This window comes from Haliotis asinina, chromosome 3 (genome assembly GCF_037392515.1).
Source record: "Haliotis asinina isolate JCU_RB_2024 chromosome 3, JCU_Hal_asi_v2, whole genome shotgun sequence".
In the NCBI taxonomy this organism is placed as follows: Eukaryota; Metazoa; Mollusca; class Gastropoda; order Lepetellida; family Haliotidae; genus Haliotis; species Haliotis asinina.
In genome coordinates, this window is record NC_090282.1 from 23,604,290 (window position 1) to 23,622,030 (window position 17,741).

Genomic DNA, 17,741 nt, shown 5'->3' on the forward strand with positions numbered 1-17,741 from the left:
ACAAACACATATTAAGATAGTAACAAAGTTTTTGTAACAAAGATGATGAATAAAATTCATAAACCTATTACCCATTCTGCAAACCTATAACCCACTTTTGTACACCTGCCTAAATGAAGTTTTTAAGTATACAAAACATTCCAATAAATTCTGACAAAGATGAAAGTAATATTTTAGTGCTGGCTTCATTATGACAAGGTACTGAAGTCATTATACCTGCCACTAACTTAAAACTGATAATCAATCTATTCTATACAAAAGGGTGAAGCTGCAGCAGAATGAGTATGTCTCACAGTATTTTAACTTCACTCAGTCTTACTTCTGTAATTAGAGAACTCTTTCCATGCTGATACTGTCACAATGCCTTGACTTTCTACTGTTTGTAAATGGAATGAACACACGTGCTGTTAGTTTTACTATGCAACAAAATATAAGCAGGGTCATCAGTGAGTTAAGACAACACATGCATACATGCTTTTCAAGTAACTTCAAAAATATGCAGATTCAAACAAAGCACAAATGCATTGGAATACAAAATGATAAACTTCCTTCATCAGGGTGGTATTTTGTTATTAATGGGTCAGGATAAAATAACCTGAGGATAAGCTTCAGAAACAATAGAAACACTATGACAGATACTTGTTCAAAAAGACATAGACAGAAAAAATAAGTAAAAAACAATTTCATCCCTGATCTTGAAGTCTTAATCACAGTTTGAACCACATGCCCTGAGGATATATCAGTTTAGATTTGAGACAGAAATCTTCTATCTCATGAAAACCATATTTCAGGTTCATCAAACTACTTTCCATACTTTGCATTAGATTTATGTACAGATATATACACAGACCATTCATTTCCATCATAATTCATACATATTTTTTATTTAGCACAGCTTTGTACTAAACACTTTCATTTGCACTAAATAACTCTTTCCAGATCATGCGTGTTAGGCAGTTGAAAGTGTTCCATTCAAAGTGTTATTTTGATGCAGAGAATAGAAACAAAGCAGACTCAACTCACCAGGACCCAACCCAACTGGAAAGCAACCTTTAGTTTTATCTTGCAAGCTGAAAACTTTACTTCTGGTTACTCTGGTGTGTGATCAGATTGTGTCAGAAAACATACAATATTTGGTAATTACTTTTGGATTTTTCATCAGAATTGAAACATACTACGTAAATATTTAAAAAAAGAAATACGGAACTATTTTTGAAATAATCACAATTAGAGGAATGGTTTTAATCATATTTTTAAAAAAGATGTCATCTCATAAACTTCAGCTTGTCCTCATCAACTGCATGATGGGAAATGTTCAAATAGGTACAGTAAACATTAATTTCAAAACTGTGACCCATGCTTTAAGCCACTAACATCTAAAGTGCCCATAACTTAATCATGATAAATGTTGCCCCTTGTTCAATGTGTTCATAATTATGAACTGACCAGACATCTAATTCTTGAAAGTGAAAAAATAGACTTGGATTTCTAACTTAATACAAAGAATGTTGATGTTTTGTAAGTGACAGTAGCTTCACCTTTCTCTCATGCAATGCCATGAGTTCCATGTCATATGAGTGTCAGTGTGACAGAGTAAAAGCAAGTATTCTCTTTAATATGTACAAAGTGAATCATGGCATGTCTTCACTTGAATGTTAAAAAGCAACCTAAAGGAACATTATGGAAGCAATTAATCTTTCACAAGCAAAAGCTTTTGTGAATTTCAAGTGAAACTGCAGATTTGCAAATTTTGCTCTATCTGCACACTGATATTAGAAAAATTAATAAAAGCTTAGAATTTCATATGAAAAAGGTTTATATGAAAATGTCATTACCAACAAAATAAATGTATATGAAATGAATTTTACCTTACATCAAAGAGTGTGTAATAAAATTTATTTTGTAAAATATAAAAGATCTGTGTAATAACATAAAAAATCTGAACAAGGAAGCAGAAGATTCTTTTGTAAATCAAAATATAAGCAAAACAACAGAACATGCAAAATGAAAGCAAGAAAAGGCAGGGTGACGTTATGTACAAATTTATTGAGTACAGATCAAGTCATAAAGGATAGTATCCTTGTAATAGCTTAATCAATAAATTTACATCTCAATACTTTCATTAAGAAAAGTTCACATGGTGAAAGTAAGCTCCGACAGAAAAATGATAGCTCTGGCGATAGAGACAGATATTCCTAAGTTTGAAATTGTATTCATGAAAGAATCATTTGCATGCACAAATTTGATCAAGAAATCACTACATTCTCTGTTTCATTGCATAAATTATACCTAAAACCTTGCAAAATCAAGATTTTTTTCTTAATATCAGTTTGGTGTAAAATGTAACATAAGATGGAGACAGATTGATAAAATAACAAAACATGTTCAACAAAATAAGTTATCTGTCAACTATCATGTATATACATATGTCACCTGAATTCAAAACATCAAGAACATGTCATGACAAAAGAGCCCTAAAAAGTATTTTAAACATTTTTCTATGAAAATATAAAATAAAAAGAGCACTTCACAGTACTGAATATTCACTAAAAAGTCAAAGCATCTACAAGCTACTGTCGAAATCAATATTTTACCTACATACAAATAACAATAATACAGCTTAAACTTCAGACAACTATCAGTACATGTGACTACACTATTTATTATTATGTGTGTGCTGTTTTGATTCCAAAGAAGAAATATATTATTGGTGTGAAGTCAGCATCAGAATTTCAATAGAAGCTTGAGTGCTAATTATTTGAAATTACAAAGAAATAGTGGCCACGTATATGAATGTTTGGTGTGTTAAGACTAGATCTTGCGTCCTTCCTGACTAAGTCTGCCTAGACATGATGATGAACAAGGCTAAAATGCTTCATGGACATTGCCCTATATCAAAGACAAGGAATCATGGATGAGTGCACGTTGGTAGATTATTGAGCGCTCTTATCTCAGAACAAATGAATATTTGTTGCATATAGCTATAACAAAATCATACATCTTATAAAATACATGGATTTCGGCATTTCAGTGAATACACAATTTCGTTCACACCATGATTTCAAAATCGTGTAATGTTTTATCAGGTTTGTCTTTAATATTCTTCAAGAAATACTGTCCATTCTGAATAAATAAATGACTGAAATAAGTCATAGAAATATCTGAACTTTGTGTGAACTAGACTAAAAACTAGTCACTGGCAATGCCATTTTTTAAAGATTTTTAGCGCAGAAAAAATTTATCTGAAAAACTCACCATAATCATTAGAAGGAACAAACAACAATTACTGGATTAGAATATCAGAAACTTGTGTTGCCTTAATTATGCTACATACACTGAATTTTTACGCAAATTGTGTGAGTTTCGGTGCCAGCTGTAAAGCAAGTCATGAATATACTTTGGAGACAATCACCTGAAGTCATTAATGATTTCCAGCTATACATACACCTCTTTTTCACCACCATTATCCTATATCATGACTTTCATACTCAAATTAATTTGTTTTGAATATATGATCAAGACTGTTAATTCCTTTATGTTGACATTTAATTTCTACAAATTTTATTTTTCATACCTATCCAATGGAAACATTTATTTCAAAATGAAATTATCACGATCTTGTAAAATTATAACATGTTTGAATAGCTTCTTTCCTGAATTTTACCAGGAAATCTTTAAAACCAGACTGGCAATAAAATTTGGTCAAACTGTATCAACGACGAACAATATATTTCATCTAAGCATATTGAAAATTCTTTTAGGGTAAATTAATTACCCTATCTGTGTGATAAGTGTTGTACTTGCACTCTACTTTTAATAAATCTATGAAATATGGCACAGAAATATTGGTCATGGAAATTTAGCTCATATTCAACTTGTTAAAATATTTTAAAATCATCATTAGCTAGGATACAGGTTCCTTCTGGTCCCAACATCCCTGCGTATATTGACAGGTGTTGGACTTTCTACTGAAACATGGCCAACCAATGATCAAAGCTTTGGACACTGATCTAAGACAATGGTAATCTTATTCAACCAGATTAGAATGAAAACAGGTGTGTTCAGTTTTCAGTCAACAATAAAAAATATTCAGCACCCCTTGTGGACTACCAATCCCCTTGTATGTCACATTTTATTGTTTGGAGGGCATGGAGGAAAGGTTCAATATCCTGCAAAGGAATATCTATTGACCTTTTTCATACAAAATCAAATGTTGGTTTGAAATTGTTACCTGGAGTGCAACTATTAAATGAAACAAAACACTCATTGAAAACATTCATCCACATTTAAAATCAGTTACTACAATTACTAAACGCGACTTACAACTTTTTGTGTTTTGTCACAGATTAATTCATACATGATTACCAATGACACTTCATATTGACACAGACAATACCTATGCATGCTAGCACACTTATAAGTTTTTATGAAACATGATTTCCATCTTCAGACTGAAGTGAGAACAAAGTGGAATGAAATGACATATATACCTATGCTGGCTATTTATATTTATACTATCATCTGATTAGCATCAAGTGATAGTATCAAAGAGATGCACAACCTGTACGATTTTATGGAAGTGGCTACGAATATTTAACCACAAACTTCATCAATATGACTGCACTAGAAATTCTACACAAATATGAAGAAAATTCATTAAAATTTGTATATATAGACAGAAACATATATTTTCATTGATTAAAAAAATTTTGCCAAAAAGAGACATCAAGAAGAAACATAATGCTGATAATTTGGAAATCTGTTGCAGGTATGTCAAATTAACTTCACTCTTGATTAGTGTCATGTTACCTTTCTCAGAGTCAATCATGAGTTAAAGTATTTAGTTGACTACTAATTTTATGGTCAAACTACTAATTTTGATCCTTAACAGCACTATTTGCAAAACTTTGGGGTTGGCATCTCTGGTACCGGTACATTTCTTTCAACAATCAGTGGAAGTAATAGTGGTATGACTGCACTGAAATGATGACAACAATCATTATTCTATAGTTTGACTGAAGTTCATTTCAGTGTTAGTTGCAATAGTCCAGTTTTGAGTGATAATTTCATTTCATTTTTTGTTTGTTAATATGTGGATATGAAGGTAAATTTGGGAAGAAACAAGTCCTATTTTACTTATTCACATTTTCTTGTTAACCTACAATATGATATTACGAACTGAAAAATGCGTTAACTACATGTACATTTGATGATGTATTTATGATGTATTTAACTCATGACAATCATGACATTTATAAACCTTCTTGATAACTGTTGCCCTGTAACATGAGTTTCGAGGTTATGCTGGTCAACTGATTGAACTTGTATAAAGAATGAAAAATTGAAGTTGTATAAAGAATGAAAATGAACAACTACACATATTCATACTTTCATGGAATTCAGGCAATAAGTGTGGGATATGGAGATGGAAGACATATGGATCTTTGTATTTTTTATGTCCTCATCTTTATATACTGTAAACAGCCCAATTTTCGCAACCGTTTAATTTTCGCAAACTTCGCATGAGACTTCATGACGAGAGAATACAAACACGCAATAATATAGATACATCATACACTCTGTTCAGGTAAGTCAACAACACAAAAACAATACAGGTGTCATTGCTCAATCACGTGTCACCGCTGGGCTAATCTCGATTAACACGGCTCAATTACGTTCTGTTTTCATTGCTCTAACACCTAATTAAAAAGAATTAATTCTGAAATCAATTACATTAATTTGTTGTTAGATCACTTCGCAAATCTGTTTATTTTATAACAGCTCAATGGTCACGCACCTGTCATGTAAAAACACTCAGAGATGGCCCTGTAACAAGATCACCTCGCGAAAAGAAGAATGTGCGAAATGGTTTAGTGACCATCACTCGCTCAAATTTAAAGGCGCGGAAATAAGACAGTTTACAGTATTTATCTACAAATGTCCTTCCAAAGTCCTCATGGATAAAGTCTTTGAGATTATATGAGTATTCCTTGTAACTAGCATATACTGTAACATATATTGGATGAAATCATAGGCACTAATCACACAGAAATCTAAGGCCAAGAATTCCATGCCTGCTGTCTTCAATGAGCAGACAGTCAATGTACATGAAGCTATGCACTTCAAGTCAGTTTTTCAAGTCAACATGGAAAATATATGAAAAAGATAAATAGGCATGGGTATTTGCTTGTAAAATAGCAACAAAAGTATTGAAACAACAATCATATATTGTGTTCGGAGTTCCTCAGATTAAGACAATATAACAAAAACATCAACAAAGGAACTGAAATACACAAACTAAAAGCATTCTGAATGTCAGTAACATCTCACTGTGATGCGAGACTGAAGTTGTTCATGATATCATCAATCCCAATACAGCATTCAAAATTCAGCATGGAAGTGAAAGGGTCCTTGTCATGTTCTTAACATAAAAGGGTATAGAATTTACGGGTTCTTGACATTCAATGACTACAGGATTCAGCCTAATGGACAGTTCTAAAAAGTAGGATATATTGTCTCTCTAGACTGATAACTGCATATGGTGATAAGTTACACAAATGATATGTTAAATCTGTTTCTGTTCTCACCATTGCAGTATTAATACAATAAATTCAACTTTTCTGAATAGAATCTTTCATTGTGATAAATTTGAATGTCTTTGAAAGAAGAGAAGATTTTATCAATAACATGCAGTAACTGCAATTTTGCACACAGTATGAGAAAAATTTGAAATATGAAAATAAATCCAATTACATCACTTAAAGCCGAACAGGTTATGTACAGCATTGTATGTTTTATCTTTTCTACAGAATAAAATGAGGTAACATAAAGTACATATATACACTTGGGAAAACACCACCAGACCTATACAGTAATATACAGTGCACATAGCCTTACATCATCATACCATCCACAGAGTGATCCTTGTATTTACATCTACCATGATGATATTCAGGGTAAGGGCAAGTGTCATGAAAGCCCCGGAATGTAAATAATGCTGCTGAACAGTCCCAGAACAAGATAAGGTAATATACACACACCTGTACAGACACCATGGGAGGTAACTCCTGCACAGGTAAAAGGTGGCTTGTATTTCGGATATGGTGTCACATTCTGTTTCAGAGGATGAGCTCCTGTTCCCATGACAACCATGGTCCATTCTTTTAATTCCGCTGAAAAATAAGTTTTGTTCAATAAATTATTTGCCATCAAACAGCAACATTAATAGGAAAGGCAGTTCTCCTTTTCTTAATCTTCTCTGTATTTCAATCTATTCACTCCTTCCAACATGTTCAACTTGTCCTCAGTGAATATTGTATCAAGATTTCAATACTTCAGTTTGGTTTATATGGAAATAAAACATATTACACATGGAATCATGTATAAATCAACATCTGATTGTTGAAAATATGTTCATTATATCATTTGATACTGGATAAGAATTTTTCTTTAGAACCAGTAATACAAAGTAAAAAATGAAGACAATGCATATATCTCATTAAGAGCTACACAAAAACAATCAAGAACTAAAATAGTGAACTTCAAAATCTTAACCAATGCATGACAATACCAGCCATGAACTAATTACCAGTCGTTTGGTAAGCAGTCTCACATAAGCTGGCTAACCCATCAGCCATTGCACTTACCTTCTTGCCACAGAGATTTTTATAGATATATGTTTACCAATTTGGAACAATATTTCGTGGTTTTGGTAGATTGTAAGTAGGGGTGTGTCAACACGCAGTGTTATCAGGGAGGGAATGTTGCATGCAGAAAGGGGTAACAAATGAATGGGGAAAATGCATGTTAAATATTGCAAAATAAATGAATAAATTTCAAATTTTGAAAGAAAAAGATTTACTAATATAATATTACATCATATTAACAGAAAAGATTTGAAAGAATGTAGCTTTTGAAACAATCATTTTGAAATCACTAACCACAATATTTGTGGAAAAAAAGGTTCAAAAGGATTTTTATACGTATGCCAAATACTTCTAATTTCAGGGAGAAAAAAATATACAGAAACCAATACATCAAAAGCACATCAAAATCAATAGAATTTTCCATTGCAAACAACAAATTTACAAAAAATGGTCTTAAAGAAACATGAGTTGAAAAGTGAAAAAAGTCCCTTGCTGCATGTAACTGCAGTGTTACAATATGAGAAAGGCGTCTACCATAGGATATAAGCAAAAGCTGTGCTGCTCTGTGAGACTGCAATAACATCGACAAAGAAACGGTTAATCGGTTAGGTGGCCTTTGTCATGCACTGGCCAAACATGCAATTCCAAATTGGCCAGGTTGTTTCAAATAATGTAACTCATTTTGTAATAATGTAACAATATCATCTGTTTTAGTGATCTTTAATCTCTTGATTGATCATGTGTTGGAATGATCTACATCTTATTGGGTTGGAACGTTTCCCCAAATTACGTGAGGATGTGACTTGACTATCCTCACACTTGACACATCCTCTGCTATGTATAAATTACATCTGTTTTTTAATACTTTGGTGATGTACCATACAGGATGTCAATACTCAAAATATAAAAATTCACAGATTTTCCCCTAAACTTAATATATTTAACCATATCTAGTTTGTATCGTTTTGTTGTTTTTCTGTAAGACTCTACTTGCCATTCTGACTAAGTTTCTCGATCATCATTAACAGCCATGTAAGATCTTTTACATAAATATGATGGTTCAAAACATACAAGTTTTTGTGAACGATGGAAAAATGATATCATACTGTGTGTGATAAAACTACTAATGAAATATACTAAATATACCAAAAGTATGTATGAAAAATGATGGCAATTTACAAACATGGAAATGATTTATGAAGTTCTTTACTCAATATATTACTTACAAGCTATGTTTCCAGCTATACGACAGGCAAGTACAAGTATAAATGTGCTATGGGGCATGCCACCATGTATCAATGAAAACCTCAGTTTGCTACTCCAATGCAACACATCAACACACATGCAATCCACAACATTCAGCAATGACACACAATTTTAAAGCTGCCATATGTTCTCAGTTTTAGACCAGTCATTTGTCACTGGATGGGTACGTGCTAAATCAGCCATGGGACACCAAAAAAATGACCAAGTTGATGGATATAAAACACACAGAAATTTTCTCCATTTACAAACTGCTTTGAGATGGGGTGCATTATTAAGACCAAATTGGTAGGGCCTGTTCATGTTTGCTGCAATCGAATGAGTCTCTCATCCAGTAATTACTGGCATGTATGACTGGTTGAAAAATTACTTGCGTATCTATTTATGTTATTACGTCTAATTCATGTACAACACCTTGTATGATGTGCAAAATTCATTTGATAAATTTCTTTAGTGTTTTAAATATTGGACTATTGTAAAGATATTGTTATAGTGCTTGGATTAAGGAGTTCTGTCCTATAATTTATCACAACATATCATCTGTTTGTATTTATCTGCATTGGGTGCTCAGCAAGCATCTGTTATTTAAGGCCAACAACAAATGCCAGCTACTTTGTTCAAAATGAAATCCAATGACAGCTTCTGGTGGCGATCAGTAAATATGCTGCCTTTCAGGATGAATGATAAAGATCAGACATAACGACAAATAATTCTTCATTATATAAATGAATGTTCATGCTCAGTATTTCCAGATCAGCTTGTAATTTATCTGCTTCATGTGTCCTTAAAAAATGTTGTACTTACCCACTGCTGCCTTCAGAATATTTGTTTGAGATCTATTTGATATATATTTCATAGCTATTTTATCAAATTCCATTAAAATTATATGCACAATTGCAGCAAGACAATTGTATCATATCTTTCAAAACATTAATATGATCAGTTTAGTTACTGCAAATAATATCAAAAGTTTGAACGCAAATTTGAAATCATAGACAGGAGAATATAAAAAACCCAATGTCATCATGTTTCAAGTTGATGTGACTGTCTGAGTGTATGTAAAGCAAAATATGCTTAAGTAACAAGAAGCAATACAATATATGAATACTGTACAGTCATCAAACATACAGAAACTGTTTCATCAGCAGTTGTATTCTGATCCAAAATGAAAACTGTATGGCAAAGGCAAGCATATGTGGTTTGTTAGAATGGGCAGAGCTGTCAGAGATGTACTTTCATGAGGATGCATCCAGAACTGAAATGACTATTAGCTGGACACTGATTAATTCAGCCATGAACTGGTGGAACAAACAACTACAGGCTCCTCATTGACTAGAAATGGAAATTCCTTCTTTAACCATGACTGAGATGAGAAATATTCCTCATTATTCATTAGAATGAAAAATCAGTAGAAGGTAGCGATCATGTTTAAAAATCCTTTGTTGTTTGTTAGTTTGTAGAAGAAATGTAGATCAAATTGAATTTAAAGACTTTGAGAGACTCGTCACATCTTTAAACAAATATAATTGAATAGATGAAAAGAGTGAATGCAGAACGTCTCGTAACAGTAATTTGAGTTGATTGAGGTCATAGTTTATGAGCATGCTGATGACATCTGATGTACGGGACGAGAACGTCATGCAAAGTGAAGCCGTTTTTCAACGATCACAACAAAGGAAGGAAGAACATGCTGGATGTGGAGCCTGAATCAGACAGCCAATGAAACTGCAACATTGATGGAATCATCCAATCACAGGACAGTGAATACTGGCAGAAACTAAATCAAAATTCAAATCATCCAGTTGATGTATAGTAGCCATTTGACTCAGCCAGTGAAACAAGAGCAAGTGTTAGCAACATCCAATGAAAACACAGCAAAACCAAGGACATCTACCACAACCACAGAGGTAATTGAGAGGTACACAACACTAAGTCTTGCCTGCCGTCAGGTTGGGGCGAACCATCCTGATGTACTGCAGAGCGGACATGTTGGACTTTTTGGCAAGAGTTTCGTACACACATGTGTGTGGCTGATGACGGAAGTTTGATTTGTCATGTACATAGGTAGTAGTTTTTGAAGAAGGGTTCATATACACATTATTGTATCCCCATCTGGGGGCAAAGTGTGTGTTCCCTTTCTTACGAGTAGTGGTGATTCTCGGTTTTGGAGTTGAGGGTCGATGGGACATACGTCTATAAGGAGACTGGGTACGCATGTACGAAAAGTGGTTAGTGACAGACGCCTGAGTGGATGTGATGGCTTTGGGGGGACGAGGAGGCGGATGCTGCTTTTTCCATGGATGACTATCAGTCCCGTATAATACTAGTACCCAGTCCCTCAATCTAACAGCTCGAACTGCAAACAAACAGAAAGGGACAATACTATCATCACAGATGACACGGTTAGAGGTTAGCAGAAACAAACATCACACCACATCACCCAATATGCAAGTCCAAGGTCAACAGAAAGACAACTCCCTATGCAATATTCGAAAATATCAGTATCCAGAAGATTATTGTGCTAGCTTATCAAATGTCTTAATCATAAGTATTGAATAATTAACTGCATACAATACATCATCATGTTCATATTTACATGTACAATCCATTATTTGGATCTCTGTAGATTTTCAAATTATTTTGACTATTTCAGTCTACAGTCTTAATCAACACAAAGTAAAGACAACACATGGACTAGATAGGATATCAGCAACATTTTCTGAACCATAGTAGATGAACATAAGTTGACCTTGGTTGCTCCAAGAGGAAAACACTTTACATGCAGCCACTTTTTCATACTGTCAATAACTCTCCTGCAAATTCTAACTAGGCTGAAATCATAAAATTCATTTTATTCAATGTCAATGTTAAATGTCAACAACTTGACTACAAATTATTTCAAAAATGTTTTCCTCTGTACAAGTGAGTATGGTTAAGGTGTTAGTCTTTATATACATAAAAAAGGTAATGTGAATTAACAGTTTGATTCTTTCACTTTTCTCACAGTTGTCAGTTTAAAACCAGAGTGATAACCTGTATAATGTTTGAGGCTACCATGCTTTTGGAAAGGCATAATTCAAAATACACTGATATCTAAATAAACTGCATGCTTTTCTTGTGAGAGCAAAATATACCTACATGCAAAGCTAGTAGCTACTGTCAGAGTGTGTCTGAGCATGCACTAACTTTCTTACTATCAGTCTAAGCCATATTCTTTGTGCACAGTGATCATAAGTTCTTCGGCAGTGAAATACTTTGTGCTATCTTGACACAAGACTCGAGTCACATAATATGACCCATAGAAGTGAAAAGTTCTTGAAAAATATCAAAATGATGACAGACAAAGAGTGACAGTCTTATAAAGTGATTTTGAACCACAAGTGAAGATATGAAATGATTTTGAAAATGCCTTGTGAGAATGAATGGCATATATAAAAACAAAGAAAACAAACAGATGGAGAAGGTGAAAGTGTACCAGTAGTCCTATCAAAGAGAAACTGAAAAGTTTGCCTTAGTTACTTTCAGATGGTGGTGAAAATATATGGTGTATTTCACAACCCCTTTTTATTATATCTTATTATAGATATGAGTAACATGATATTCATTTCATAATTACTTCCACTTATTATGTCAGAAATTATCATGATGAAATCATTCTGTTTAACAGCATTTAAGTTATATTTGAAGATGTATAAAATCTGATGTATAATCAAATATGTTTAACTTCTGTAATTATTTTAAAGATGAAATCCTGTTTAGTCCATGCATAGAATTCCACAGAACAGCCAAATTCAACAGATTATTTTCTTTAACTACATTCATCAGAGTGTATATTATGAAATGTTTCATTTACTCCCATTTTTGGGTCACATGCTGCAATTTTTACAATCTGTGCTTGGGCCCAAAGGAATAGAATGAAAATGTTCAGTTTTGAGTATCTTGTAACTCATAGCAAATTTATAGTTTCTTTCCAGAGACATGAATAGACATACTGTATCTAAAAGATAGCAAATATGAGCCTCATGCATCATTTGGCACTATAGGTTTCTCAAACAAACTTAATTGTAAAAGTAAGATTATTTGTTTTCATGAGTATAGAAGCATATGACAATCCAGTATATAAAGTAATGAAATGAAGTTTACTGCTCATCATAATCTTCAACAATGCTATATCTACAAAGACCTGAATACTTTTGGGTTTAACTTTGCTTTACAGAGAAGATTTTATGCAAAGGTTTTAATTTGGCCAACTTGTCATCATGAAGCTGATATCACTCATTTGAAAGGTAGATATTGATAAAAAAAACACTCCTCACATGTTAAATCATTAGCAGGTGACAGATGAGTATGTGCAGTGCATGCAGATAGAGCAGAAGTATCACATTGTGGAAATAACTGATCATATTACAAAATTCAACAGATACAACTGTTTAACTCTCTTATTTGGGGAAAACACTAAAGACACACAGAATACTTTATAAGTAAGTGTAAAACCAAACTGTAATTCACAAAATAATCCTGCTGATACTTCCAACACTGTGATGTTGAATTACATTAGCTTCTTGCTAATTTGGTGACACAGTTCCACTTATATTTAGGTCAGGTACATATGCAGGTTACTAGATGCCTATCCACCATTTTGTTGTTGTTTTGGTTTTAAATACTTCAAACACAACTGCAAATGACAGCATTGCTACAAATAGAGGGGTAAAACTTGAGGAGAAAAAGAACTGCTTGCATGTTTTTGGCTTAACATTAATACAACTGAAAATTGAATATCAAAGCAACCCCAAAATATATTTTAATGGACATGAAAATTGAAAAAGTTCATGAAAAGAGAAGTTTTGAAGAACGACATCAGTGACATCAATCAGTGCCACATTTCATAACACATATTCTGTTATAAGTTTGGTTCTTCATCTATAAAACTCTTGTCATTGCCTCTAAACCTATGTTTAGTGAGGCAAATCAAAATGAGATGTCTGAGAAAAATTTAAATGGTTAGGCTACTATAGAAGTAGCTCAAGCACAAATCTTACTCACAGAAAAAGATGTCCAGTGTATTGCATTCTTGATTCACACTATTTAATCTCATTTGTATGCAGTTTTGTCTTTATACCAGACTTAACAAAATGAGGGATTTAAAATTGGCCTCATCTATTGTACCCCTGTGGGGAATCAGTGCTGGGATGTTGAGCAGCCCGTCTTACATTTCACATAAAACCCACAACCATCCCTTATCTATTCTCTTCAGTCATATCCTTCACGATCCATGAAGATCCGGATATTAGAACTGATCTTCAATAATCCATGCTTGTATAAGAGGTGACTAATGGGATCGGGTGGTCAGGCTTGCTGACTTGGTTGACACGTCAAACGTATCCCAATAGTGTAGATCAATGGTCATGCTGCTTACTGGATTGTATGGTCCAGACTTGATTATTTACAAACCACCGCCATATAGCTAGAATATTGCTGAGTGTGGCATACTTGATCATGTATGTACTTTAGAAATACTGTAAATATAGAACATCAGTGCAAAGGAATAATGAATCTTAAATAGCCTCAGAAACAAACTCTAATGTAACAGAAATACTAAACTTATATGAACGGATCCCTGAAAATCAGTGATGATACCACATGTTTGCAAACAGGTCCTTCCCAAATGGTAGCACCCCCCAATCAACACTCATAGTTTGCTTCATCTGGCTTCGAGTTAGTGGCAAAGATATATTGTTTAGACCATCATCAACAATACAGCAGCTTCTTGTGGCATGAAAAACATTAAATAATTCAGTTCACAGCTAAGCCAAACATACCTGGAGATATTACAATTACGCCGAAAAAGGACAGTAACAGACATGTGCATTTTCTTTAACAATGAACAAATGCCATTTAAAATTCAATAGCATCAGTTGGTGAACAAATTCACTATTTAGAAATGGTCTTAGAAGTCATATTAACTCATACCTTGATAAGACAAAGATGTGACATCCTTGATCATCAAGCCATGATTGGTACCTGCTTTGACTTTGATACTTAACATTTTGGCATAAAAGACCATGTTTTGAGGGTTCTGTTTGATCATTGGATTACACAAATATTGATTAGATTTCATATATGAAAATAAACTACGGATTTTGAGTGAAGCCCATTTCTGGTGACGCCCTGCTGTGATGTTGCTGGAATGTTTCTAAAAGTGGCGTAAACCATACTTACTCTTGTAACAGGGGGATCCCAGTATCATTTTCACCTTTTAAGTATTATAACTGCTTCAGTAAGTAGCATCTTGATAACATCTTTGTGATAAAAAGCAAGAGGTAGTGAAAAGGAAGACTGACCTTTTCCAAAGGACCTGATTTTTTGCTTTTTACAAGAATATTTTACAACTGCTTTAATCACTATTTCTCTTTCGACACCTTGCATAGCCAGTGAGTATTTACATGTAGGATGTACAAACAAAAGTTAAGGAAATTAACATCAGTGGTAGATAGCATCTTTGTGATTGAAAGCAATATGTGATGAAAGCCAGATTTTTTTCAAAGAGACAGTTTAGTAAAAAGCTTATTCCTAACACTAATGTGAACTGACCATATATGAAACTCTTTCATTGTAGTTTTTTGTTCCTGCTACAGATAAACAAAGACCTGAGACAACCCACACACAGGACACACATCTGGCCCCAATTTCTCGAGACAAACTTAAGTTTTTACTCAAATTTCAAACTGAGTGTGACAATTTGAAGCTGCTTTATTTGTAACTCAAATGCATTTTTTAAAATACATGTCAGAGTTCATGAACAAGTAATCTGACATCACATGAAAGGGACATCGTAACAATTTGTTTAGCAGTAGCCAGATCTAAGATCTGGTTTTAATGAGACAGATCAGATTTAATAAAACGTAATCATGGGAACAGCAGTATCAACAAAACATTTCCATATTCCAGCTATTCTTAATTCTGAAAATCCATCATATGTCAGCCCTCATCTCAGAGACAGGAATCAATCATCACTTGTGATAACCCTCTCCACAAATAGTTATGATGTTTGAACACAAACTGAATGTACATTAATATATGGACTTTATAGTAAATAACAAAATTTTTAACTGCAGCCATTATTTTCATCCATATTTGGATTCCAGTTTTATATGACACCTTAACAGTCTGTATAAAAGAATTAAGATGGTTTAATGGTAGATGTGTTTGGTTCTGCTCAAAAGATGGTTGTGATGGTGGATGTGTTTGGTTCTGCTCATGCTGACATGCACCTGACTGATGAGAATTTATCAAACACTTTTCTCTGCCATGCTAAGCCAATCAACTAAATCAGTATGCAAATATCTCTAATATGTTATTAACTCTCAGAGTGTCAAGTACCTTGGATTAAAAAAACCATTTTGGACATGATACAGATTCAACTTTCTCAACTGATACACTGAAAAATGCTATTGAATTTCAGTTTGGGAACTATGATCAAATGTTAGTTTCAGAAAATACTGGAGCAGAAAAAATAAATTATGTACTTGACAAAATGGGTATGTTTACTACAAGAATTATTTAACAACCTCAAAAGAAAACGAAAAACAATCAAATCAATGATAGTACAACTTTAAGTCAAACAATTGAATATAGCAACATCAGTTAAAATATTTCTTATTTTCTACAAATAAAGGCCATTTTAGCCATAGGCTTGTTGAACATAGTTATCTCCCTTTACATAGCTAGTGAGCAAAGCACAGTGGTTACCTGACATCTGACCACAGATCATGCAAAATGTATCACAAACTGACATGACTTGACTATATCAAATAAGCTGACAATGCCAGTGGGATGACAGTTAATATCATTATCTACAGAAATATCATCAAAACCACAAAATTCACTACTCACACGAACTTGCACCATTTTCTATTTCAAGTGTCCATGTTCCATTTGCATATTCGCCCCAGTTGTGAGTTGTCATAAAAGCCCAGTTATTGAATCCTTCTCGAGAGCTGTCCCTTGTTCTCTTCGCAAGTAGAGTTGATCTTGTCCCTTGTGGGGAGGTCAAGAAGATCTGGAGCTCTCCTCGTCGGTTTGATGACATAGTGATGCGAGCTTGCACATGCTCTAAGAATTTAACAGGATTGCCATTGCCCACACAGCCATCTGTCACCAGTGGTACCATAATTCTACCATTCATTGGAACTTGTCTGTTGAGAAAAGAGCATAAAATGTACTAAATTCTTAAATGGAGCGTAGTAAACAAACATACTGTGCTATTATATATCTGAAACTGAATCATGATTAGCATGATATACAAGATTTCAGAAAAATAAATTTGCATTTGGTTAGAAACAAGATGCTAATATTCATAATTATTTATATTAATATTTTTTAATTGTTATCTGTCATTTCTATTTAAGGACAGTTTATGCATTCAACTTTCTTCATGAATTTCAATGTATACAGTCGAACCCCATTTATCCAGATGTTTGGTTTAACTTGAAAATTGTCTGGATAGAGAGATGTCCGGTTAACTGGATCAAACAAGCAAAACATGAAAATTAAGTGAAAGCAAAATGTGGAAAAAATTTCCTGTACGTATATCAATAAATCAACAGTCAACAGTAGTAACAGTGAATCATCATAACACGTATGTGTACCGATAATACATTGAAGGCAGAATGAAGGTTACAAGTTGTCAGGTTGTCTCGGACGTTCTGATGAGATGTTTTCACACCTGCAAAATCCTAATGAACAACCTGAGTGATACATGTCCCTTGTGTTTTGATGGCTAATCAGTACCATGGAGCTGAGTTATATGATGTTATTATGCTTGATTTAAGC

At 33.5% G+C, this 17,741-nt stretch overlaps 1 protein-coding gene across 2 annotated transcripts in view; it reads right to left on the reverse strand.

The window, feature by feature from the left end:
* The window catches only part of LOC137277704 (furin-like protease kpc-1), a 201,887-nt gene that overhangs the window by 5,533 nt on the left and 178,613 nt on the right, over positions 1 to 17,741 (reverse strand). Inside the window, exons 12-14 of one of the 2 annotated variants that reach the window (XM_067809583.1) lie at positions 16,803 to 17,104; positions 11,053 to 11,265; positions 7,041 to 7,172 (exon numbers count right to left, since the gene is read on the reverse strand). In XM_067809583.1, coding sequence (XP_067665684.1) covers positions 7,041 to 7,172; positions 11,053 to 11,265; positions 16,803 to 17,104 — 647 coding nt within the window. The remainder of the gene's footprint in view (positions 1 to 7,040; positions 7,173 to 11,052; positions 11,266 to 16,802; positions 17,105 to 17,741) is intronic. The other variant, XM_067809584.1, reaches the window with a different exon arrangement.